The 21,839-nt window shown below is 58.6% G+C and overlaps 10 protein-coding genes across 10 annotated transcripts; 5 read left to right on the forward strand and 5 right to left on the reverse strand.

Annotated features, from left to right (window-relative positions):
- Window positions 1–29: 29 nt before the first annotated feature.
- On the reverse strand, window positions 30–1,775 carry MKK02DRAFT_38007 (uncharacterized protein; the record flags this gene model as incomplete). The annotated part of the gene is made up of 6 exons (XM_053089880.1): window positions 30–85; window positions 138–249; window positions 295–393; window positions 439–1,056; window positions 1,104–1,376; window positions 1,443–1,775. 6 exons carry the CDS (start codon window positions 1,773–1,775, stop codon window positions 30–32), a joined length of 1,491 nt encoding a protein of 496 aa, XP_052944254.1.
- A 729-nt stretch (window positions 1,776–2,504) lies between these two features.
- Window positions 2,505–4,322, reverse strand: MKK02DRAFT_12053 (uncharacterized protein; the record flags this gene model as incomplete). The annotated part of the gene is made up of 6 exons (XM_053085518.1): window positions 2,505–2,609; window positions 2,660–2,761; window positions 2,794–2,907; window positions 2,940–3,062; window positions 3,096–3,422; window positions 4,053–4,322. Coding segments are annotated over 6 exons (1,041 nt in total), but the record flags the coding sequence as incomplete, so codon positions are not given.
- Window positions 4,323–5,531: 1,209 nt separating this feature from the next.
- MKK02DRAFT_38009 (putative nucleus protein) lies at window positions 5,532–6,294 on the forward strand (the record flags this gene model as incomplete). The annotated part of the gene is made up of 3 exons (XM_053089881.1): window positions 5,532–5,575; window positions 5,935–6,144; window positions 6,198–6,294. The coding sequence occupies 3 exons, from the start codon at window positions 5,532–5,534 to the stop codon at window positions 6,292–6,294; spliced, it is 351 nt and encodes a 116-aa protein (XP_052944256.1).
- A 246-nt stretch (window positions 6,295–6,540) lies between these two features.
- Window positions 6,541–9,948, forward strand: MKK02DRAFT_34448 (uncharacterized protein; the record flags this gene model as incomplete). The annotated part of the gene is made up of 12 exons (XM_053088944.1): window positions 6,541–6,627; window positions 6,703–7,092; window positions 7,126–7,425; window positions 7,457–7,543; window positions 7,574–8,130; window positions 8,160–8,360; window positions 8,392–8,546; window positions 8,579–8,838; window positions 8,870–9,020; window positions 9,052–9,515; window positions 9,600–9,866; window positions 9,913–9,948. 12 exons carry the CDS (start codon window positions 6,541–6,543, stop codon window positions 9,946–9,948), a joined length of 2,955 nt encoding a protein of 984 aa, XP_052944257.1.
- Window positions 9,949–10,089: 141 nt separating this feature from the next.
- Window positions 10,090–11,689, reverse strand: MKK02DRAFT_16887 (tRNA-intron endonuclease; the record flags this gene model as incomplete). The annotated part of the gene is made up of 5 exons (XM_053085702.1): window positions 10,090–10,122; window positions 10,169–10,309; window positions 10,343–10,711; window positions 10,760–11,256; window positions 11,302–11,689. 5 exons carry the CDS (start codon window positions 11,687–11,689, stop codon window positions 10,090–10,092), a joined length of 1,428 nt encoding a protein of 475 aa, XP_052944258.1.
- Window positions 11,690–13,366: 1,677 nt separating this feature from the next.
- MKK02DRAFT_38012 (uncharacterized protein) lies at window positions 13,367–14,165 on the forward strand (the record flags this gene model as incomplete). The annotated part of the gene is made up of 2 exons (XM_053089882.1): window positions 13,367–13,478; window positions 13,564–14,165. 2 exons carry the CDS (start codon window positions 13,367–13,369, stop codon window positions 14,163–14,165), a joined length of 714 nt encoding a protein of 237 aa, XP_052944259.1.
- A 116-nt stretch (window positions 14,166–14,281) lies between these two features.
- On the reverse strand, window positions 14,282–15,770 carry MKK02DRAFT_16710 (GPI mannosyltransferase 2; the record flags this gene model as incomplete). Its single annotated transcript, XM_053085673.1, has 5 exons — window positions 14,282–14,618; window positions 14,700–14,780; window positions 14,825–14,994; window positions 15,040–15,325; window positions 15,382–15,770. The coding sequence occupies 5 exons, from the start codon at window positions 15,768–15,770 to the stop codon at window positions 14,282–14,284; spliced, it is 1,263 nt and encodes a 420-aa protein (XP_052944260.1).
- Window positions 15,771–16,119: 349 nt separating this feature from the next.
- On the forward strand, window positions 16,120–18,161 carry MKK02DRAFT_38014 (uncharacterized protein; the record flags this gene model as incomplete). Its single annotated transcript, XM_053089883.1, has 3 exons — window positions 16,120–16,194; window positions 16,248–16,575; window positions 16,621–18,161. The coding sequence occupies 3 exons, from the start codon at window positions 16,120–16,122 to the stop codon at window positions 18,159–18,161; spliced, it is 1,944 nt and encodes a 647-aa protein (XP_052944261.1).
- Window positions 18,162–18,576: 415 nt separating this feature from the next.
- MKK02DRAFT_28223 (uncharacterized protein) lies at window positions 18,577–19,761 on the forward strand (the record flags this gene model as incomplete). The annotated part of the gene is made up of 3 exons (XM_053087513.1): window positions 18,577–19,429; window positions 19,477–19,687; window positions 19,737–19,761. 3 exons carry the CDS (start codon window positions 18,577–18,579, stop codon window positions 19,759–19,761), a joined length of 1,089 nt encoding a protein of 362 aa, XP_052944262.1.
- A 206-nt stretch (window positions 19,762–19,967) lies between these two features.
- MKK02DRAFT_38016 (uncharacterized protein) lies at window positions 19,968–21,458 on the reverse strand (the record flags this gene model as incomplete). The annotated part of the gene is made up of 9 exons (XM_053089884.1): window positions 19,968–20,036; window positions 20,083–20,124; window positions 20,172–20,542; window positions 20,587–20,592; window positions 20,644–20,745; window positions 20,792–20,820; window positions 20,886–20,958; window positions 21,012–21,386; window positions 21,434–21,458. 9 exons carry the CDS (start codon window positions 21,456–21,458, stop codon window positions 19,968–19,970), a joined length of 1,092 nt encoding a protein of 363 aa, XP_052944263.1.
- Window positions 21,459–21,839: the final 381 nt, after the last annotated feature.

Genomic DNA, 21,839 nt, shown 5'->3' on the forward strand with positions numbered 1-21,839 from the left:
TCAACCCAGTCCGATGGCGCATCCGGCATCTATCGTTTGACGCAAGCATTGTCGCGCAGTATGTAACCTTTCTCACACGTTTGGACTATAGATATCAGCTTGGTCCCATCATCTGCAGTTCGAAGCAGATAACTCACTTTGACACCGCCCTTCCAAGCACATCACGCCGTCGACATTGAGCAGATCCGCACAGTCGGGTCCATCGCACGAGCCACACCGGTTGAGATTGGTAGAGAGGTCAGGATAGCACTGATGATCAGCGATACTCTTGCAAGGGAGGAGCGGCAAGCTCACCCTGTACTGTATAGACATCCTGTTGTTGACGCCGATGAAACGGCACAGCTCCTCATCCGCCTTACACCTTGGCTTGATACTCCGACGCCTTGAGCCGACCTTGGAGAGTCAGCTCGATCTGAAAGAAAAGCGAAGAAGACTCACGGTGCTAGGCATAGGCTCGGTAGAGTCAATGATGAAGTTGCGCTGGTTGGACCGCTTGGCAACCGGCCCAGAAAGGCTTTCCGCGGTACCGTCCGGCGTTCCAGTGACGATGAGGGCGTAGGCACCATTCTCATAGACCGAGGGCGGTACCTTGAAGTAGCCCTGTGCGTCCGACGAGACAGTGACAGTCGGCCGACCGGTGATTTCGATGGTGGCAAAGCGGCATTGACCCGTGTTGCCGCCCATAGGAGGACGCCGGTTGTAGATGTAGACCGGGTCGTACTCGTTGTAGTTTGGCTGCCAGGTCTGGCCGAGGGGTTCGAGGATGATGGGGACGTCGCACGTGACCGTGACCTCGACGGTGTTGCTCCGGAGGAGGCCCGCCGTATCCGAGGTGTGAAGGAGGTAGTAGTGCAGGACGCCATACTGAGGATGAAGGACCGGGACGTTGAACGCGCCGGCGCCGTCAAGACCAATGACGGCGACCTCCCCGGTCTCTTCCGTCATGAGACGGACAAGACCGTCGTCGCAGAGGGTGCCGGTGGCGGTGTATCCAGCGATGGTAGAGCGACGGAAGTCGGATCGGACGCCGGGGCCGGTGAGGGTGGGAGCGTAGCACTGAGGGTCAGCAAATGGTTACCAGCGCGAGGGGAAGCGCGGCTCACCTCATCTCGTGAGCCAGACTGCGTGGAAGACACCACAAAGTTCCTCGGCCGCGATGAGGCCGAGTTTGAACCAGACTCGTCCGACGAGGCGGTAGCGACCAAGGTGTAACGGCCGTCCGCGAGCGCCTGGGAGCGGATCTCGTAAAATCCTTGCTCGTTGGTCCTGGCGACGATGGGGTCGACCGACGCCAATGTCAAGGTGACGTACGGGCAGTCGGTCGACCCGGAGAAAGTTGGCCGGTTGTCGTAGATGGGGACGTCCGCGTCGTCATCCTAGTCGGGGTCGTTGACGTTGTTGCTAGGCCGTTGGATGATGGGCGTTTGGCAGACCACCGTTACCTCGACTGGACCGCTGGGGCGGGAGTCCGTGGTATCCTCCCGCAGAAGAAGATAGTATATCTGTGGTCCCCAGGGTTGGTGTGAGAGGTCCACGCTGAAGGTGCCATCTGCGTTGACCGAAGACAGAAAGATCTCGCCAGATCCCGATCGCATGATCCGCACCAATCCCTCGTCACACCCGTTGTCCCGGCTGACCACCCCGGACAGGGTGAAGTCGGCTGTGGTGACCAGGCCACGGAGAGGAGAAGTGATGTAAGGGGCGACGCATTGGGCGTAGGCGGTGGAGGAGAGGAGGAGGAAGGTGAGGGCGAGCCAGCGAGTGAGGGAGGGCATTCTGAGGGTGGAAGAGGGGCGAGTGGGATCGTGAGGTGTGGGCGGGATTGAAGGGTTAGCATAGTCAGCTCATCGACCCGTCTCCCCATATATCAGTTTTCACCCTTTCAGCAACCTGCTCATGACGGCTGGAAAATATTGGACGATCCATGATGAAACGTCCGCCGAAGGTCCGTGTAGTGTCTCGGCGCGAGTGCTCGGCGCCGTCAGTGTCCTCGTCAAGGAGAAGTGCCTGATCTGCCCGCCCATGCCTAACCTCCGAGCCTGGGTGGGGCGCCATATGTACAATAGGACCCAAAGATGAGGAGAGATGGGCGAAGGAGAAGGTGAAACAGAAGTGAGGGAAAGTGGAGGTGAAGGGATGCAGAATTTAGCCTCATCCGGCGCCGGATGTGCATCCGGGTGAAACATTCCGCGGGGGACGCGGAGGTGTGCCCTTACCAGACTTTTGGGCTAAGCTTTCCTCAGCACACAGAGAGCCTCGGGAGCCAGGCACGATATGCGGCAGAGGGACGGCTTGTGTGGGGTCCTATCCCGCTGCCGAGGAGCAGGAAAATGACAAAGTAGATGTGACAAGTAGTTTGCAGATCGTCATCCAGCTGCCACGCTACCTTACGCTACGTCATCATACCCACACACCTCCCCACAGCAAAGTGTTGTTCCACGTCTAGGCCTTCTGCCAGGTTAGCTTTCGGTCTCCGCTCGCTACGGGAGTCAACTCACATGTCCTTCAAACTCGTAATCGATCCCCTTCTCCTGGATCTTCTTCTTCCGGCTCTCCTGCTTCTTCAGAACGTTCTGGTTTGACTTGTCCTTCTGCTCCTGTGTACGAGGCTGAGTTTATCAGCTAGGCTACCGAATAAGCCAAAGACAGCTTGACTCACCTTGTCTTGCCGAGCCTTCTCTAGCCGGGCACGGGGAATGACGCGGAACTTCTTGTTGGCTCCGGCCCAAAGCTCGGGGTGGATATCGTCCGCGGGAAGAACCTGCTATCAGCGATGACCAAGTCAGGACTCACGTGGCACTTGAGGAGATGTCCCATGAGCAGGTAGTTGTTCATCGTCTCGGCGACGATTTGAGCGACAGAGCCGGAAGACATTTCAATGTAGGCGTAGTGCTTGGACGCGCCGGTCTGATGTCAGCTTGCTCAATCCAGAAACATACCTGACGGTTCCGAGCCAATCTCAAGCGGGAGACCTCGCCGAATTGACCAAAGTACTCCTTCATCTCGTCCTCGTAGAAACCGTGCGGTATTCTGCCGAGGTAGAGGGTGCCCTTGGCATCGTCCTGATATCAGTCCTGCTTGCAACAATTACTCACCTTCTTCTTGTTGGCCTTCTTGAGCCTGGCAGCGACGCTCTTGTCGTCCTTGGCTACCATCGGGAGACCCTTCATGTCAATCTTCCTCCCTGCCTCGCGAACCGCCACGTCTTCGCCATCTGATTCGTCGTCGGACGAGTCAGCCTCTCCGTCCGAGGAAGAGTAGCCGTGCGCCTCCTCATCATCCGAAGGCATCTCCTCATCCTCCTGGGCAGCCTCGACCGCAGCTGCGGCAGCAGCTTTCGCGATCTTGGTCCCCTTCTTGGCAGCCGCAGTGGTCGCGCCGACGGCAGCAGCGACGACCTCCTTGCCCTTGGTGACGACGGGCTCGACAGCCTCGACGGTGGCGTCAAGAGCGGATTGGGCGGTCTCGGCGGCGGCTTCGAGGTTGGATTGAGCGGCCTCGGCGGTCTCCTTGACCTTTTTTTGGGCGGGTTCGGTGGCTTTGGCGGCGTCCTTGGCTTTCCGCTTGCCAGTCTCCTTGGTCGACTCGGCCACCTCCGCCGCCTTCTTGCCCTTCTTGACCACTTCCTCCTTGGCCCCGGCGGCAGCCTTCTTGCCCTTCTTGGTGACCTCCTCCGCGGTCGACTCGACCGCCTTGGACGCCTGCTTCCCCTTCTTGACAGCGACCTCCTTGGTCTCGTCCGCCTTCTTGGCAGCCTCCTTGCTCTTCTTCCCTGCTACCTCCTTGACCTCGTCGACAGTCTCGCCAGCTGCCTGGGACGCCTTCTTGCCCTTCTTGGTGGCGGTCTCCTTGACCTCCTCGACGGTATCCTCTGCTTCCTTTACCGCCTTCTTGCCCTTCTTGGTAGCAGTCTCTTTGACCTCCTCAGCCGCATCACCGGCGTCCTTTGCAGCCTTCTTCCCCTTCTTCGCTGCGGTCTCCTTCACCTCCCCAACGGCATCCCCTGCGTCCTTTGCCGCCTTTTTGCCCTTCTTTGTGGCAGTGTCCTTGACTTCCTCCGCCTTATCCCCAGCAGCTTCAGTAGCCTTCTTCCCCTTCTTCGTCGCCGTCTCCTTGACCTCCTCCGCCTTGTCCTCGGCGGCCGCAGATGCCTTCTTCCCCTTCTTTGTCGCCGTCTCCTTCACCTCCTCCGCCTTATCCCCCGCGGCCTTCTTCCCCTTCTTCGCAGCACCCTTCACTTCCTCCGTTTTCTCATCAGCCGCCTCGACTCCCTTCTTGGCCTTCTTCTTGGCTGGCTCCGCGACCTCCTTGCCCTTGCCCTTGACTCCCTCGACATCCGCCGTCAAACCGCTGGCCGCGCCAAAGCTTTCGATGGCGCCCTCGACAGCATGTCCGACGGTCTCGGCGATAGCGGTGACCGAGCCGAGCACAGTCTTCCCGGTGGAAGTAAACATGTCCTCGGCCTGCTTGCGCTTTTTCGGGTTGGTAACGACCGCTTCCGCCTCTTCGGCAACTTTGCCGGCCTTCTTGCCAGCTTTGGAAGCGACCTCCTTGGCGCCGTCCTGTGCGTCCTTGGCCGCCTTCTTCCCCTTCTTGGTGGCCACCTCGGCGACCTCCTCTACCTTCTCCGCAGCCGCGTCCTTGGCCTCCTTTGCGGCCTTCTTGCCCTTCTTGACGGGCAGACCGAGCCCATCCTCCAACGCGGTCCCGAGCGACGCGGGTGTCTTCTCCCCGTCGTCGAGAACGATATCGCCCGCGAGGTCGACAGCGGCAGCAATGTCCGCGACAAAGTCGGACGCGGCAGCGGCAGCGGACTGGAGCGTGGACGTGATGCTCGACCCGGCCGCGGCGGGCTTGGCGGAGGAAGATGCCTTTTTGGAGGCAGGGGCAGAAGCGGTCTTCTTGCCTGCTTTGGTGCTTGATTTGGGTGCCATGATGTTAGGGATGGGTGAGTAAGTATAGATAAAGAGCAAACGAGCAAGGTTGTTGTCGAAATTCGCTCCAGCAGCGTGATGACGCAAATTGAAAAATCAACCTCGATTGGGTAATTCGTCAATGTGGCGATTCGCCACCCATGTCTCGCTTTTGCCACCTCCGCGAGAGGTGGCTTGCACCTCGTGTTGGACATCTGACAGCAGAGGAGGGTCTGTTCTGGAGCCAGCGAGTACCAGTGTGGCTGAGTCATGGCTATGACAGCCGCCGAGGCCCCAGCTGCTCATCTGCTCATCAGTCGTACGCCCGATCTGGGCTTATCAAGCTGATTCGACAATGCTGCCAGTCAGCGCGATCTCCCTGCTCCCGGCGAAGACCACGTCTTGAACCATCGTTCATCAAGCTGTTCTTAGGAAGCGCCCGCCCCTTCACCGAAGCTGTATGAATCGAGTCCATAGCCGCCCCAGAATGTTCCACCTCCTTCTGACACCAATTTGATCAGCGGAAGCAAACTTCCCGACGCACACGCCAGCGTTTGTATTAGTAATCGGGCTTATCCGAGACCCCGTCCTAATCAGTTTCCCCGCAATCGGCGGGCCATGCACAGCTGCTCGATAAGCACGACGGACTCGCTCACCGCCTTGTATAAGGTAGCCCATCTATCTTCCTTTCATACTTCAACTTTACACAACACACACTTCACACAGCTTATACCGCCTCCATCTCGCATCGCTTCAGTCTCAGGGGTACACCGCCTCGTTCACATAGAACATAGAAATAGAGCACCTCGATACATCGACACACCTCCTAGTCCCGTTACTTCACTTGCCACCCACATCAGCGACTATACCCATCATGTGAGTCCACACCCTCCTTATTCCTCCGTCCTGCATGAGCATCGCAGGTGTGCGCAGAGCATATCTCCGTCTGAGAGCCTGTTGCGCAAGCATCGCCCACCTCCCTCCTTTGCCCACCCAATAGCGCACACGACTGACTCCGCAGGCCCGCCAAGAAACGCTGCGCCTACCGTGTCGTCTTCAACATCCCCGTTCCCTCCTCCCCCATCTCCGATGCCAACGGCGACGCCATCAAGCCCGAGATGACCGCCAATCCCACCCAGTGCCCCTCGGCAGCGCTGCGGGTCGCCGGGGACTGCCCCCATTGTACCAAGGTGTTTTGCTCTGCCCACCGCACGCCCGAAGCACATCACTGGTGAGTTTGCACTAGACCAAGATGAAACGCCGAGTGTCTCACTGATGTCTCAGTACGGGGATGCAGGCGTGCCGGGATGCGGCGTTCCAGGCCAACAAGGAGCGGCTGGAGAGGGAACGAACATCCACCACCAAGATTGCTCAGGCATAGCATCGGCACCAGGTCTATGGACAGTGGAAGGTGGCACACCAGGTCTATGGACAGTGGAAGGTGGCAGTCTGTATATAAGAAGAAGCTTCGTTGTATGATGTGATCCCCCATGTATCCGCTACCGATATACCAAGCGCCGAGCTATTCCAAGCGGTGCGTGCCTGACGTCAGTGGTGGTCACGGCAGAGTCATCCTGATCTGCTCTCCTCTCAAACGTTTCGTCGTCCTTTTGCATCGACATCTACCATGTCTGTCCCGTATCAACCCAGGCAGCGCAAGGCGCCGTCCAAGCCCCTCCCTCCTCCCCCTATCGACACCGAAAATGTCGAGGCGGTCCAGCATCTCGAGGCGGACCAAAATTATGCCTCGCCGCCGCCCCCTCCAATACCCACCGGCAAAGCACCGCAGCATCTCCACCCCCACGTCTCGTCCATTCCCACTGCTATACCCGACACCCTCACCCCTCTGCGCGCACACTACCTCAAGAAGAGCCTGGTGAACATCCAAGTCGCGCATGAGCTCAAGCTCATTACCGACCCAGTCCTAGGCGCGAATGCCTTGGGTCTGCTCGGCGATCCGTTCGTCCTCCCGGATGCGGCGCGCAAGGAGGCTCTCGCGCGAGTCGCAGAGTCTGGAGGAGGTGTAGGGAGTGACCTCCCCTTCATCCGATTCCTCTTCCACCAATTCGTCCTCCCCTTCCCGTTCCTTGCGTCCGCTCCACCCACATTCTGGTCCGCCAAGGTCCAGCCCTTCGTTTCGTCGTTCTTATCAACGACCGGTGTTGCCGCCCATGCGACGGTCTCACCCGAGGACCAGGCGATGATGCGGGAGATGATGAGTGCGGAGGAGAGGCATGAGCAGGAAGAGCGAGACAAGCTGTGGACCAAGATGGAGAAGCACTCGGCGTTGATGGTCGGCGTGGGAGTCAAGGTGGTAGGCGGGGAAGAGGTCGTACGGATAGGTCAGCAGGACCTGCGCCGTCTGGAAGAGCAGCAAGAGATTAGGCGGAAGCGATGGATGGAGCAGAGGCAAAAGGAGCTGGATATGGGCGGCGGGATCTCATTTGACGTGAATGTCGTCGGTGTGCGAACGGTCATCGAGAAGGGGCGAGTCAGGAGCAAGAGCCACGATGTGAGTAAGAGGAAGGCTGGGCTGATGGTAGGAATTCCTAGTCCGGACTCGGAGAACAGGCGCAAACGATGTCCACGTCGCCAGGCGTTACGGCGACTTTAAGCGCTTGGCCGATGAAGTGAGTTCGCCCAAAGCTTTGCTGATATAGCTTCGACTCGCGTTCCCCGACTACCCCCTTCCCTCGCCCCCTGTCAAAGATAAGTCGATCCAAGCGGCCGCGGTCCAGCCGGCGCAATACTCCTACTACAACCCATTGAGAATGTACTACGGCTCCAACCCCTCCACCCCATCCACGTCTTCCACATTCGAGGCTGAGGCTCCACCAGCCACACCCCTCAGCCGGGAGAAGAACCGCCTCACCCTTCGTGCATACCTCCAGAACCTCCTCTCCTTCCCATTCGTCATCAACTCGCCTATCGTCCGGTCTTTCCTCCTCTCCTCGCCTACTAGCCTCACTTCAGCGGAAGTAGCGGACAATCAGCGCCGCCTCGACGCCGATGCGGTCAGAGAAGAAGGGCGTAAGCGATTCAGGGAGGAGGCGGAGAAACGGATCGAGGCGCTAAGGGAGGGACTGAATCAGTTCAAGGGGGATGTACTGAGTACCGAGGGAGGATTGAAGAAGGTGTTTGAGGTGGTCAGGCGAGTAGAGCGGGTGGAGGATCTGCCACGAGCAGAAGCGAGCGTGGTGGAATGGGGACGGATCTCGTGAGTTGACACACAGACCACGCTGATAGACTCGCTGCGACCATCTTCCAGCTCTTTGTCGCGAGCGACACGGCCAGTGATCAGATATACGCCCTCAAGCGGATCCACGGGCTCATGCCTTACTTTGTCCTCAAGGGGATATTGAAAATTAGTAATCCCATGGCGATGATCCGAGGTGTACTGGATCTCTTCCTCGCTAGGCCGTTCGGCGGACAGTCACTCCTACAAAGGTGAGCATTGGTCTGACACTGCTGATACCAGAATGTTCTCGGCGAACCTTACAGACGACGTCCGAGCCATCTCCGAGGACATTGTCGCTGTCTCTGACAAGATTGACGATCCTGTGCTCTGCCAAAAGATCGAGCAGTACGCGATGGCCCCATTCGAGATACAGGAGATGTACCGGAAAGATGCAGGTAGGTACCGGTCCAGGCTGAGCTGATTTCAGCAACGGAAAAGCTCGACCTGCTCGTGGTGATCTTGCGCGCACCTGATCCGCCCACACTCTCCAAGCCGCAATTTCAGCGTGTCTTCAAGGCCGCTCGGTCTTATCGCGCATACAAGCGAGCACAGGAGGATCTGGAAGATTCAGACGACGATCTTGGACCGGAGGATGAGGATGCGTGGTTGTTTGAAGATCTCAATACGCTCTTGAGGCTCTGGGGGCGTAAACGGGAAAAGGAGCAGCTCTTGGCTCTGATCTTTGAAGTGAGTGATGCAGCGGACGGAGCTGAGGCAGGGCGTTACAGCGGAACTTCTCAAGGATATCATCACCATCTTCTACTCGCCTCTCGCGCAGGTGTACAAGGCGGCCAGTATCGCCGATTCCCTAGGCGACCTGCAGAATTTCCTCAATGACATGATCCGGACGGTTGAGCAGGTGGAAGAATGTAAGCCTGTCTGCGACTCTGCTGACCTCAGTATCGCAAGAAAACCCCGGTCGGACCGTTCAAACCTTCATCGACCTGGTCCAACGGCACGAGCAAGCCTTCTACACCTTTGTCCACAACGTCCACTCGAAAGGCCAAGGCCTCTTTGACAGCCTCATGGGCTGGATTGAGCTCTTCCTCAACTATGCTCGCGTCGGACTCGCCCAGCCCCTGGATCTCGAGTTCCTCCTTCCCGCCCCCGGACCCGATCGGCAGCGGATCATGGCCGAAGTGGACGCTGTGGCGCAGTACCACTACCGCCTCAAGGTGGCGCACGAGGAGAAGATCCGGCGGCGGTTCCGCCAAGAAGCGGCCGGGGAGGAAGAGGCCGCGTTGCTCGATTCGGTCATGGCGAGTTTGAGCCTGGATGAGACTGCGCTGGGCGACGCAGTCGAGGCGGATGAAGAGGAGGGGGATGATGACCTGGATGAGGAGGATTATTTGGAGGATCTGGAAGTGGCGGGTCAGAGGGGAGGGGCGAGTCAGGTCCAGGGTGCGATACATGGACGGGGACAGCTCGAGACTCCGCTGGATGAGAAGGCGTCGCCATTCCTCGTCAAGCCGGATGATAAGGAGAAGGAGAGGACAGGGAGTAGCTCGGGAGGGAAGAGCGGGATCTTTGGTCGCAAGCATCACGGGGAGCAACAGCCGGCGGCACAGGCGCCGATGCAGGCCCAGCCGCAACATCCGCATCACCCGCCCAGACCGCCAAAGCAGAAGCGGAGACATGATAAGAGGGTCCACGAGTTGATGGAGCATCCGAAGATTGAGGCGATCGAGGAGCTTAGGCCGGTGTTTGTGGAGATGGTGAGTACAGTCAGAGTTGGCCTGAATGGCGGAGCTGATCATGCAGTTACGACCAATGCTGAAAGTCCGACCGATACAGTAGAGTAGTGCGCCTGGGGATCCAGCCGGACTGGTCTAGTAACGAGGGGTGCGGTGCGGGACGAGAAGTGGAAAACGATGGACTTGGATAGTGCAGTACATTATGCTATAATTGTGGATCCGCTCGCACATCTTCTAGACAGCATCAGTCCCTGCGACGAGCGGCACTGAAGCGGGTCTGGAGGTCAGCACATCCAACTTTGCTCGATCATCACCACACTTACCAGCGAGACCTCCCGGATCGAGTACATCTCCAATAGCATCCGCGTATTCACCTTGACTGGATCGATCGACCCATCCACCAATGTCAGCCTGGCCGGGATGGAGCTCTTGGCGGGAATAGTGACATATACCATGATCACCGTCTTTTATCAGCTCCGGCCTTGTCTACTACTCACCTTCTGGACGAGCGAGTTGACCCTCATGACCGTGTTGATCCACTTCCAGCTCTGCCTCTCTTCATACCAGTCCTCGCCGCCATATGGCGACGTCTCCTTATCCTCCAGATCACCATAGACGGGGACGAGTGCGATTGAGAAGGCCGAATGGGAGAATACGGGACCGCGCTTGTACAGGAGCCAGTCGCAGCAGAACTTGATACCGGGTTTAACGACCCAGCCGAGGGAGCGGAAGTGGTGGTATGCGACGTAGGAGACGAGGAAGGGGTCATCCACGTGTAGTGGTGTGGAGAGGGTGGGCGAGCGGAGTGACGGGGTTGGAGGAGTGAGGAAGAGGGCAAGGAGGGTGGGCAGGGGTGGATATGTTTGCTAGACAGTCAGCTGTTTCTCCGATACAACGGCCTGACAGCTACTCACTGTTTGTGGATCCAGTATTTTCAGCACACCCAGCCCGGCAGCGAGGAACCAAGCCTCCTCCAGCCCCAATTGCAGATGCTCCATCTCCGGCACCAGATCCTCATCGAACGGGTCCTCCTCGCTTCCGTCGTCGTCCTCCTCCACTGGCGCTGGCGGAGGCACATACACCCTCGGCTGTGGCTTTGCGCTCGAGTCCACCGCTCCAGCCTGTCCAGCAGGCACAGGTGGCCGCCGCTTGAACGGCTTCCTCCCTCTATTCCGGTTCGCATCCGGCCGAGTCGGCCTAACGAGGAAGGTCTGCGCCGTGAGGGTCGTCACGTCGATCCCGGACGCTTGACTCCCTTCTGCCTGCTCTGCTGATTCGTCCCCGGGTGTCTGACCTTGCGTAAGAACCGCCTCGGCAGCTTTGGCAGCGTCGAGCATGGCGGCCGCTCGGTCCACTTTGAACTGTTTTCGGTCGAGACGCCGTTTCGCCCGGATTTGCTCTGCCAGTACAGCTATACTGTCAGCTCTGTACCTTCCAAGGTGATTCTTATGCTCACAGTTTCCGCCTTTGACCATATCCACCCGCCTGTCCTTCCACGTCGCCTCGGACCGACTCAACGTCCCCTTCCCAAAGAATCCACGACAAAACAGCATCTCCATATCGTCCCGCTTCGTCACCCATACTGAACGCGTCAGGGCGTCATACGTCCCAGTACAGCTCGGCACGTCGATGCGTCGGTGCCGGAGGAACGAGGGGGTGATGGAGGTGAGGTAAGACGGGGAAGGGGCAGGGCCTTCGAGGGGAGCGTCCAACAGCCGGAGGGGGAGGGGGTTGCCGTATTTCTTGAGGTTTTGCTGGTATCGAGATGGAGGCCGAGGAGCTTGGGGCTTGGAAGCTCCTTCGGCAGTATGTGGATCCGGCACAGGGGCAGCGGACGTGCTCATGCTGTACCAAGCAGGGTGTATAGAAGGATATTGGGTGATATGAGTGATATGAGTGAACGAGAGGAATTTGGATGTCGTAAGCGAAAAATATGAAACATTTTGAGGTCCGCCTGCTGGCAACGATACTGACCCTCATCAGTCCCTCATCCGCATCGCACATTGAAACCCTACTGACACCGCCTAGTGACGAGTACGAGTAATAGCAGATCCCCACCTCTAGCTGTCAGGGAGCGCGACAAACCCCACCGGCGAGGAGAGAGATCTCGCGGAGCACTAAAGTGACCGGAAAAGCCGGTGGACGTTCCCCTCCCGTCCGCCCTCTCCATGCCTCGCCTCCTAGTGTGGAACTCCGGAAGACTCCCCCCTAAGTTGCCGGACTTAGTCATGATACTATGTCTTCCCCTTCTGCACTGAACACCGGACTCCGGCCCCTCTTGGGCGGCTCGTAAACAGACGGCCAGGAGATGGGTCTCGGATGCTATCGACCTCCCCTCATCGTCATACCAAGCCTGCCTTCGTGGCAAGTTTTTCCATGTCTGAGTAATATAGGACGCTTGTTCTCTCTCACTATCTAGCCGGCTTGTAATGCTGACGTGTGCAAGGGAGAGGCAGTCAGGAGGACACTAGTAAGGGATGGCGGAAGGATAGTTTCTGATCAGTCAGTATGCGTAGCGGTTCGGGAATCAGTGCCACCACCCTATCGTGCTCGGGAGAGCGGCAGCTGTTACTATATAGCACATGTTTGGAGCCTGTATTACAATGCACACCCATTGCTGAGTAGAGCAAAGGACCTTCGGCCGTGGGTGTCCTGCTGTGGCGAGGAATGCAGAAGCGTCCCAACCCCTATGAACCCCCTTCTGACCTTTCCTTCTGCCAAGCTACACCGCAGAGCTCCCGCTACGCTTGCGACAAAGAGCTGAAGTCTCCATCTCGATCATGAAGCACGGACGACCCAAGTTTCGGGAACCACCTCCTTGTCCCCCACTACTCGAGAGATCTGAAACGTACCGTGTTTCAGATTTCGCCCCCTTTTTGCCTTGTTGTCACCTCCGCGTGTCGCGGCGTTGTCTGCTCTCCCCTCGGGCTCGCTCGCCTCACTTGCTGTGCACCATCCTTTCAGCGTTGTTCTGACAGCCTTTGGTATATGAAACAAGTACAGCGACGCGTCACAGCTTCGTCCTTTACTTAAGGAAGAGGGGGCAAGCCATTCATGGTCTCTTCCCCTCTCACCCCACCACCCTGCACACCGTACAGAAACGCACATCTCGCTTACTAGCCTGTCTCGTAGCTGCACCACCCCCCTTTGCGTGCCTTTCGTCAGCCCAGAAACAGCGGCTCCGAGTTTCATAGCGACCTCCGCGTTCCTCCGCGTTCCGGTCGACCTCCCCTCGACGCGTGCGTACCTGGCGCTCCCCCAACCAACCGTTGTCAAGGAAGTCCTTAAAGCTCGCTACATCCTTCTTCTCGCTCTTCCTCTCCGACCAGATCGCCCCACCTCTCGACCTTTCCACACATCCTTCCCAAGCAAGGCAAACGATCTACCTACAACCTTATCCGCTCCACAACCCTTTATTGACAGTCGCCACCGCCTTTCAACTACACTAGCTCCTTTCAACTAGCACTACCTCATCTACCATCAGCTCTTCATTCCATCTTCCATCCTACCTCATCCTCACCATGATCGAGACTGTCGCTGGACGATACGGTGCGGTAGAGCTTGTCCGAGCCGAGCAGGAGGACCTGTACAGCGACGGCTACATGTCCTTTGACGAGATGGATGGTCTTTCTGGTGAGTCATCGCCTCATTCAACTTTGCGTCCCTTGCCCATAGCTATCTCCACCTTCGCACCCGCCTGGCCACAGCTGACCCTCAGACTCTCAATCTACCCACCCGCCCCACTCCCGCCCTACTACCCCCTCTGAATCTTCCGCCAACCCCAGCGCCCACATCTCCTCCAAGCTCCGCACACGCTCATCCTCCGCCGAGTCCGAGAACTCCCGTCCCCACTTTGCGGTCCCTACCAAGGCGGTCCACATCCTCGGCCTCGTCCCCGGTACCCTCCCTCACGCGCTCGCATGCCTCGAGAGCGCACGGGATGAGGCGCGCCGTCTCACCGATATAGCTCCACACAGCAGCACTGCGTCGTCCTCGTCCATAGCCCATACTCCAGAGCCCGTCACGCCAGCCAAAAAGGGAGGAGGGCGGATGGACAGGGCTAGGAAGGCGCTCAGTATGGCAATGCCATCGAACGGGTCCGTGTCCAGGACGTTCGGCGGGGGGTCGGTACCGGCGGTCATCATGAGTTTGGGCGGGGCGGAGGAGGAGAGGAATCGCGAGCGGAGAAGAAAGGTGGCGGATGGGGTTCTGCATTGGCAGAAGGAAGTGCAGCGGCTGCGGGACGCGGAGGTCCAGCAGAGGCAGATGGGGACGGCAGGTGGAGTTTCTCGGACCGGGACCAAGAAGGGGCGGCGGTAGGGATTGGGATGAGGATGGCTTTCGGCCGCAGATTATCGTCTCGTTAAATAGTATCTCGGTATGCCCTATGCATTGGCTCAGCTATATACAACACTATCGGATGATGATCATGAGGTCTATGCGGGCGGATAGTGACCTGCCCACAAGACAATGCTGATGGCCCCATATATGATCGTCCACCATACCCATACCTTGCTCATCCGGGTCATGTCATCTTCCTTTCCCTCCGTATCCGTCGACGCTGCCCCGAACGACCGCGATGACCCTTTCCACCTGAAAGCCAGCCCCGCAAGGCTCCACCAAATGACCGGATCCGTCACGCATACCCGGAGGGCAATCTGCGTGTGCGCCGAGAAGAGGAGGAGGAGCGTAAGGGCGAGAGAGTGGATATAGAACGGGAGGAGGATGTGCAGATTGGTCTGACGAGTGGCGGTGGAGACGTACGGCACGAGACTTAGGGGACCGTGGCCTTTCAAAGGAGAGGTACCGGTTGATCCGGCGGTATAGGACAGGAAGAAGTGATAGGATCCCAACAGGGAGACGAGGAGGACTGGCAGGGCGAGCAGGATGTTTGGGATTTGAGCGGGGCTCCAGTAGTTGAGCATCCCGACGTTCCTGCATCATAAGCTGAGATCTAGCTCTTTCGGAACGGGACATACCAGTATTTCTCCTGAACATGGCTGTAAGCAAGGGGAAGAGCATTACTGCACCATTCCTCCCGTTCCCCACCTTGACAGAGCGCATAGTAGAAGTATGTCTGGGACGTGACGAAGGGTGCGATGATGATAGCGACCGGCGGAATGCACGATATGCATCTCCGTGCCAAGCGCTAAGACCTTAGCTCGTCTACCGGCTATATGTGCACTGAACTCACCACGGGTCTCCTCAATGTCCGCAGAATCGGCTCCTCTCCGAACATCATGATCCACGCCACCGGCCCCACCGCCAAAACGCCAGTCGCACGAACAGAGGTCGCCCCTGCCAGGACCTGAGCTGAGAGCCAGAATCTCCGCCGGACCGCTAGGTAGAAGCCGGTGAAGGTGAGCAGGGCGAATAGCGGCTCGCTCATTGACGAAGACAGCACACCTGGCGCGGGCGGGAGGAGGTAGAGTAGCGACGCCGTCAAGGCGAAGGGAGGAGTCGAGATTCGGCAAGTCAGCCTGCACTGTCAGCTCAGCTCAGCTCTCTTGGTCTAAGTATGGGCGAGGTAGCATACCTGTACAGCATGATTGTCGCGCCGACATAGCTCCCACAAGCTAGGAGCTCGCCCATTTGCGCTATCCTTCCCACCTCATCTACCCCTGTCGTCTGGCCAGGAATGACCGAGCTTAGCGCCCGAAGCAGGAGAGGCCATCCCGGCTGGAAAGCAATATGCTGCTCGTATCGGTAGCCATCCTTGGCTATCGATGCGAAGTGGATCGCATCCCATCGCAGACTCGTAGACGATTCTCTACCGGAGAGCAGCTGGGCGGAGGAGTCGAAAGCCGGAAGAGAGCTCAATAGGCGAAGTAGCGCCCAGGGGATGAGCCGGCTGATCACGGCCAGAGTGGCGAGGGCCCACTGTGGGTAGCGATCCACTCGCCTGAGTGTGGCAACCGGGGCCATCCTCACTGTTGTCGTCCATTATCGAGCGCAAAGTCACAACAGGCCGTCGACATTGCCCGCGCGAAGGATAGATGATACCCCTAAGAGCGTTCAAGTCGGGATTCTACGGCGTTATAGAAAGGATGCCTGAAATTCCATCGCCGCCCACGACAACAGGTCAACAACAACAAAAACAAACCTTCAGCTCTCCGCTTCTATACTCTGCTTCTCTGCTTAGTACTACCTACCCGGCCTCTCTCAAAATACACAGGGCTAGCCAGAGACTTCATTTACCGTAAACTGGCCGTTAACGCAAGCCGATCGACCCTCTCAACCCATTCCCTAAACATTCCGCGCGCGTTTGGTCAGCATGGCGCGTACTAGACCCTACACGCGCAAGGAGCTCGAGACGCTTCGGCGCGGAGACCTTCAGAACCTTTACAAGGTGAGAACTGAGATTTCGCTGGAGATAGGGGAACAGATGGCTGACAGTCCCAGATCCACGGTCTTAAAGGCGCCAACCAGAAATCCGACGCGCTTATCGACTCGCTCGAAGAGTACTTCATCTCTCCGACCTACAAGGCCATCCCGCCTGGCTCCCCCAATAAGCTCCAACGCTCTACCAATCCTATCCCGTCAGTGGTGATCCCAACGCACTCGCGGCAGCTCAAGCCTATCCAGGCTCAGGTGGCGCCGCGGGCGCCTCCACTCCGGCCAGTTACGCGCAAGTCGCCTACCAAGGCGGCGGCCATGGCACCGGAGAGGGCCGGGAGGGCAGCTGTGACTGCGGAAGACGCTGCCAGTGAGGCATCTGGGCCAAGAAGGGGTGAGTTTTGTCTTCTCTTATACCTAGACCAAGCTGACATTGCAGAACGGCCAATCCCAGCCAAGTCAGCCCAGCTTCCCGTTCCCAACGACTCCCTCCTCCGTCGCGTCGGTGTCCTTTCGGACCGCGTCCAAGACATCGAGTCGAGCTTAACAGTCACCCCCCTGACTACGGTCTCAGGCGAGATCGCTTCTCTCCGCGCAGAGGTTTCGCGTCTCGATGCGGACATAGCGTCTATCCGATCTTCAGGGGTTCAAACAACAGGCGCGCCGGAACAGCCATGGGAGACGAGGGTGAAGGAGGTGGAAGCTGGATGGGCGGCCAAGCTCAGCACAGCCGAGGCCGTCTGGGCGGAGAGGTTCCGGGTGTTGGAGGGGAAGATCGGGGAGGGTAGCGGGACCGGGCGCGGGTCAAGAGCAAGCGAGGGACCACAAGGTCTGTCCGCAACGGCGTTGGGGAAGAGGCGCGAAAGGGAGGAAGTCGTCGAGCCACGTGGCTTCGCCTTGGATGGTTCTACATCGCCCTCCAAGCGGGCTCGGACGGATCATACGGCCTCGCCGTCCACTCGAGAACACCTCATGGCCCTGGCTAGACGCTCGGCTAGCCCTACCAAATCACCTCGCACGCCCTCACCCGGAAAGTCTTCTTCTCAGGGAGTCTTCAAGACCCCCGAGCTGCCCGCTTCACTCATGAAGCAACGCCATCCTCGCACCCCCTCACCTGGCCATCAGGGTACGCTCCCGGACAACTCGGCCACTCCTGCATTCTCCGCGGATGCTAGCTACTTTGCGGATCTACCTCCCGTAGCCTCAGCTACCGGTCGCGGCCGTAGCGTCGAGGTCACTCTCCCCTTCCCGCTCTTCGCTACTACTCCTCGGCCAGCTGCACCTACCAGTCCAACCACGGATGCCCCGCCATCGTCCGCTCGGCGTGGAAGGGCATTGTCGGCTCAGCCAGGCGGTCTGATGCTGACGCCCGGTCGGCGACCCACTCGGACCGTCTCGCACGCCCACATGGAGCTATCGACGGTCACGGAGGATTCGGTCCCCGCATCTTCGGCAGGGGCGAGCTTTGCCGCTCTGTCCAGCCAAAAGGGCCGACCTCCTCCTCTCTCCGTATCGCCTCCTTCCAACCCCCATCAATCACCGCTGCTGGGTCCCGAGCTCACGCGGGAGATCAGCGAGCCGCCCCGCCTGAGTCCATCCCCATCCATCACCGAGTCCCGCTTCTCCACCCTTCCCTTCCCCTCCAAGAATACGGGACCCACGCCCAGGTCCAACCTTACCAAGGTGGTCGACTTTGCCTTCATACCCCAAGACACACCCGCCGAACCCGCCTCGGCGGCGTCGACTGCCCCGACCTCATCCTCATCCACTACGGCACCCGCGCCGGAAGCCGTCTCACCCGTTTTCGCCCCGCTCGCTGGCCTGGGGATGATGACCCCCGGACATCGGACGATGCTGGGGACGGAGGCGTACCGGGACACGAGGTTCGGTGATTTGCCGGTGATGATGAGCTGGGGGACGCCAGAGATGCCTGATACGCCAAGACCAGGGGGTTCGGGAGGTTTTGGCTCTGGAACGTAGAGACAAGGGTCCGGCGCAGGCTTGAGTGGGCAATATAGCAAACTGTGAAGCCGAGTAGGAGGATGATCTTGATCTGTTATTGCTGTAGTATAGGAGGAAGACAGGTAGGCGAGAGTCGGCCGCGGGATTGGTAATGAAGTGATGCATCCAGGCTCGAGAGCTCATACCTTGTGGTTGTCTCGCCCCCGGAACCAAGCAAGCGATCTTATCCGCTTCCGTCGTCATCGCGGCTGGATGACAAATCGAAAGTCAGCCAAAAGTTGGCTGGGCAATATGTTGTTGCTTCTTCCATCAGACATTATCAGGAGCTAGTCCTTTGGCACCAGCTACTGCCAGGCCGCTGCTGTAGCCTTCTGCGCGGTCAAATATACTCCCCCCGATCCGTACTCTCCCTGACTCGCAATCCCGCTTTGCCATGTCGTCTTCCGCCCAGCCCAGCTCGCTCCTCCTCTTCACCTCCTCCCAAGCGCCCCTCCCTACTCGCTACCCCCATCCCCACAAGCCTCGCTTCGTCATCCCTCCCTTGGTCCACCGTACGCTCCACAACGCGCTCGATGCCAAGCCGGCCGACGGGTCTGACTCAAACGGGGACACCTCGGCGCCAGGCTTCCAGGTGGATCAGGGCTGTCTGATCCTTCCTCACCCGGACAGTATGGTCAAGCACGACCTCCCACCCTCAAGCCGCACTCCTACTCCTCCTTCAGAAGCCGTCAATCACGCCGATACCAACGTCGTCAATGACGCTGTTCACTCGGAGGGGGACATGGAGCTCACGCTCAAGCTCCACCTGGTCGGCTCAAGCAGCGCCGAGGAGCGGACACGATGGGTCGACGAGGCGCTATCCACCTTGTCGACGTACAAGGGTCTCGGCGCGGGCTCGGTGGACACTCTTCTGGTAGGGTGGAAAGGAGTGGATTATAAGGGCAAGAAGACGGCAGTGAGCGAGTTCTTTGGATGCGGGGCGGAGGGGCTGGAAGGTGGAGGCGGTGCGGAAGCGTCAGAGGAGGTCGAGGAGGAGGTCAGGGATAGTTGGGGACGAATCGTGGAGGCACTGAAGGGGGAGGGGGAGCAAAGGGTGAAGCGGCTTGGGACAATGTACCTCCCGCTCGGGGTGCTGCAGCGTCTGACGACGGGCAATGGCAAGGTGCAGAAGCCGGAAATTAACATGCTGGATACGCCCGATTGCCATCATCTTCCGAAGGAGTACTCGGGGTTTGCGAAGGAGCATGCAGTGGAGTTGTGGGCGGGTGGAGGGGGAGAGGGTGCAGGTGAGCTCCCATGTCAGCGGCTCTCGGATTCGAGCTGATCGTATCAGACCCCTTACCAGATGCAGAGCTCCACAATCTGCTTCAAGAATTCGCCTCACCTCTCGGTCTCAAATCCATCTCGGACCTCATCCCCCTCCGCGCCGATCAGCTCAAATATGATCTGGCATCGCCATCATCGGTACAACCGGGCGTGCAGGTCAAGTGGGTCTTGGGCTACACGGTGCTGTCAAAAGCGAGGAACGTAGTCAAGGACAGGGGGTGAGTCATATGGCTTCAGAATCGGTAAAAGCTTTGCTGACCCAAGCAGATATGTCATCTCGGCCACATTGTAGAAGGAGGCCCGCGGACTCACCCGAAGCATTATCTTGCCTGCCAGGGATCGTAAAGCACATGGAGGCCCGGGCGTCGCGTTGTATACACAGGATCTCATACCGGTGCGAGGCATAGCAGTATGTACATGGCAGTATAAACACTCATCTGCTTACTTCTGACTCTATTCAGCTTGAGTACGTCTCATCCTGGCCTGATCTCATGCTTGTCAGACTGCCGCTCGGTAGGGCCCCGCAGCTCGCCTCTCCTGCTTGCGGCCTTCCAGCATGGCTTTCACCTGTTCATCAGTTATGGCGTCCGGTCCATGAGGGAGACGTGCCCACCGTCTTGCAGCGCTGCTCCGCCTGGAGCTTGCCCGAGTCAGTCTAAATGTTCAGCGAGCAACAAGTCGCTTGAAGCCATCATTACTCACTTTCATACCCTCGGAGCGCTTAATCATGGCCCCAAGCACAGCCTGGACGGAGTTCTTCTTGGTCTCGCCGTCCTCGATCTCGGCCTCCATACCCACACCATCCTCCACAGCCATCGCCTGAGCAAACCGCACTATCCCCTCTACGCCCATCCCATCGAGCCGATCCGCGTCTTGAACGGCGCAGAGCGCCAGGGAGGCATCGTGGTGCGCCGGCCAGACATCACGCTTGCGCATGTCGGCCTCGACCGTCCAGGGCACGAAGGGAAGCAGGTACATTATCACCGCGATATGGTCTCCGGTGAGCACTTGGGCGGTCAACTTGTGATTGAGGAAGGGGGCGAGGATAGTGGTGAGAGCCGAAGGAGTGGACGCTGTGGAGATCAGCGGGGGCTTGAGGACACGCGGCCAAGCTTACAGGCTTCTGCTGTCAGCCCTGATACACTGACTCGAGCAGCGCGGATTGCGGACTGACCTGCCACCTCGTGAAAGAGCGCTAGAAACTCCACGACCTTGAGGTCCACTTCCGGCGTCTCCTCGTGGGCCATGCGCATGGCTAGGTTCCGCACCCTCCTGACTGAGATCGTTAGTGGTCTGATCGTAAGCATGTATGAGCTGCTCACTGTGATCCCAGTTTCGAGAAGGGCCCATCCTGTGTAGTGTCAGCCTCGATCTATGTTCTGGCTCACGCTGCCGGCCCAGTGGTAGAGCACTCACTCGGCTACAAGCCCTTTGACTAGGTTCTCGGCGACTTCGCGGCAGCCTCGATAAGCTTCGGCAGCCTGCCTCCCTGAGTACGAGTCAGCGATAAGGAAGGCAGTTCAAGTGACCGAGAAGGCGTACCCCGGTCTCGCTTCAACTCCGCCGGGTCCTTCGCCACCGGTAGCGCTGTCGCATCTTCTATCTCTGGTCGGGCGATCTTCTTCTTCTGAACGATGACCACGTCGCTGGAAGCATCGGAGCGCGGAGGGGTCGGCATGACCGGCTTGCTGGCGGAGGGTCGAGACGTCTTCTTGCCGCTAGAGATGGACGTCGTCGTTTGAGGGGCGGCGTGGCCGGTGGTCTTGATCTCGAGAGCCTTCTTGTGTCCCACTCGCTGGGTGTGCGCCTTGAGGCCAGTCTCGAAGATGATGGGGTCGCGGGGGCAGATCGTGCACTTGTACAAGGTTTTCTTGGCTTCGATGGGGTCGGTACAGGTGTTAGGGGAGGGAACGAAGCCTGTGAGTGGTCAGAGAGCTGATATGAAGCAGGGAAGGATGACGTACCGGGCGGTACGATGACGGTCTTCATGGTGGCGTTGCAGGTCGACCTGTTTTGATATGGTGAGAAGGACACTGGGTAATAAACGGAGAAGTGCAGATGAGACGGAAGTGAGTTGTACGAAGTATAGATCGAGAAGGAAGAGGACAGGAAGGAAGGCAGAAGGAAATAGCCTAGACGTGGCGGAATGGTCCGAGCGCAGGACCTGAAACAACCTCTATCAGGGGTGTCCAGCGCTCGGACCTACTGCAGCGTCGTCCGCGATGCATGCAGCTGGATCTGATGTCATCAGCTACAGTCAGTATGCATGTACACCTGTCATAGGGTTTCGCCCATGATATCAGATGGGCTTGTGTGGGTGGGCGTTTGGCAGAACGGTTACAATCAGCGGCAGACTTGCTGAATCAGATC

The sequence above is a fragment of the Dioszegia hungarica genome (genome assembly GCF_025882075.1).
Source record: "Dioszegia hungarica strain PDD-24b-2 chromosome Unknown MKK02contig_15, whole genome shotgun sequence".
Lineage (NCBI taxonomy): Eukaryota > Fungi > Basidiomycota > Tremellomycetes > Tremellales > Bulleribasidiaceae > Dioszegia > Dioszegia hungarica.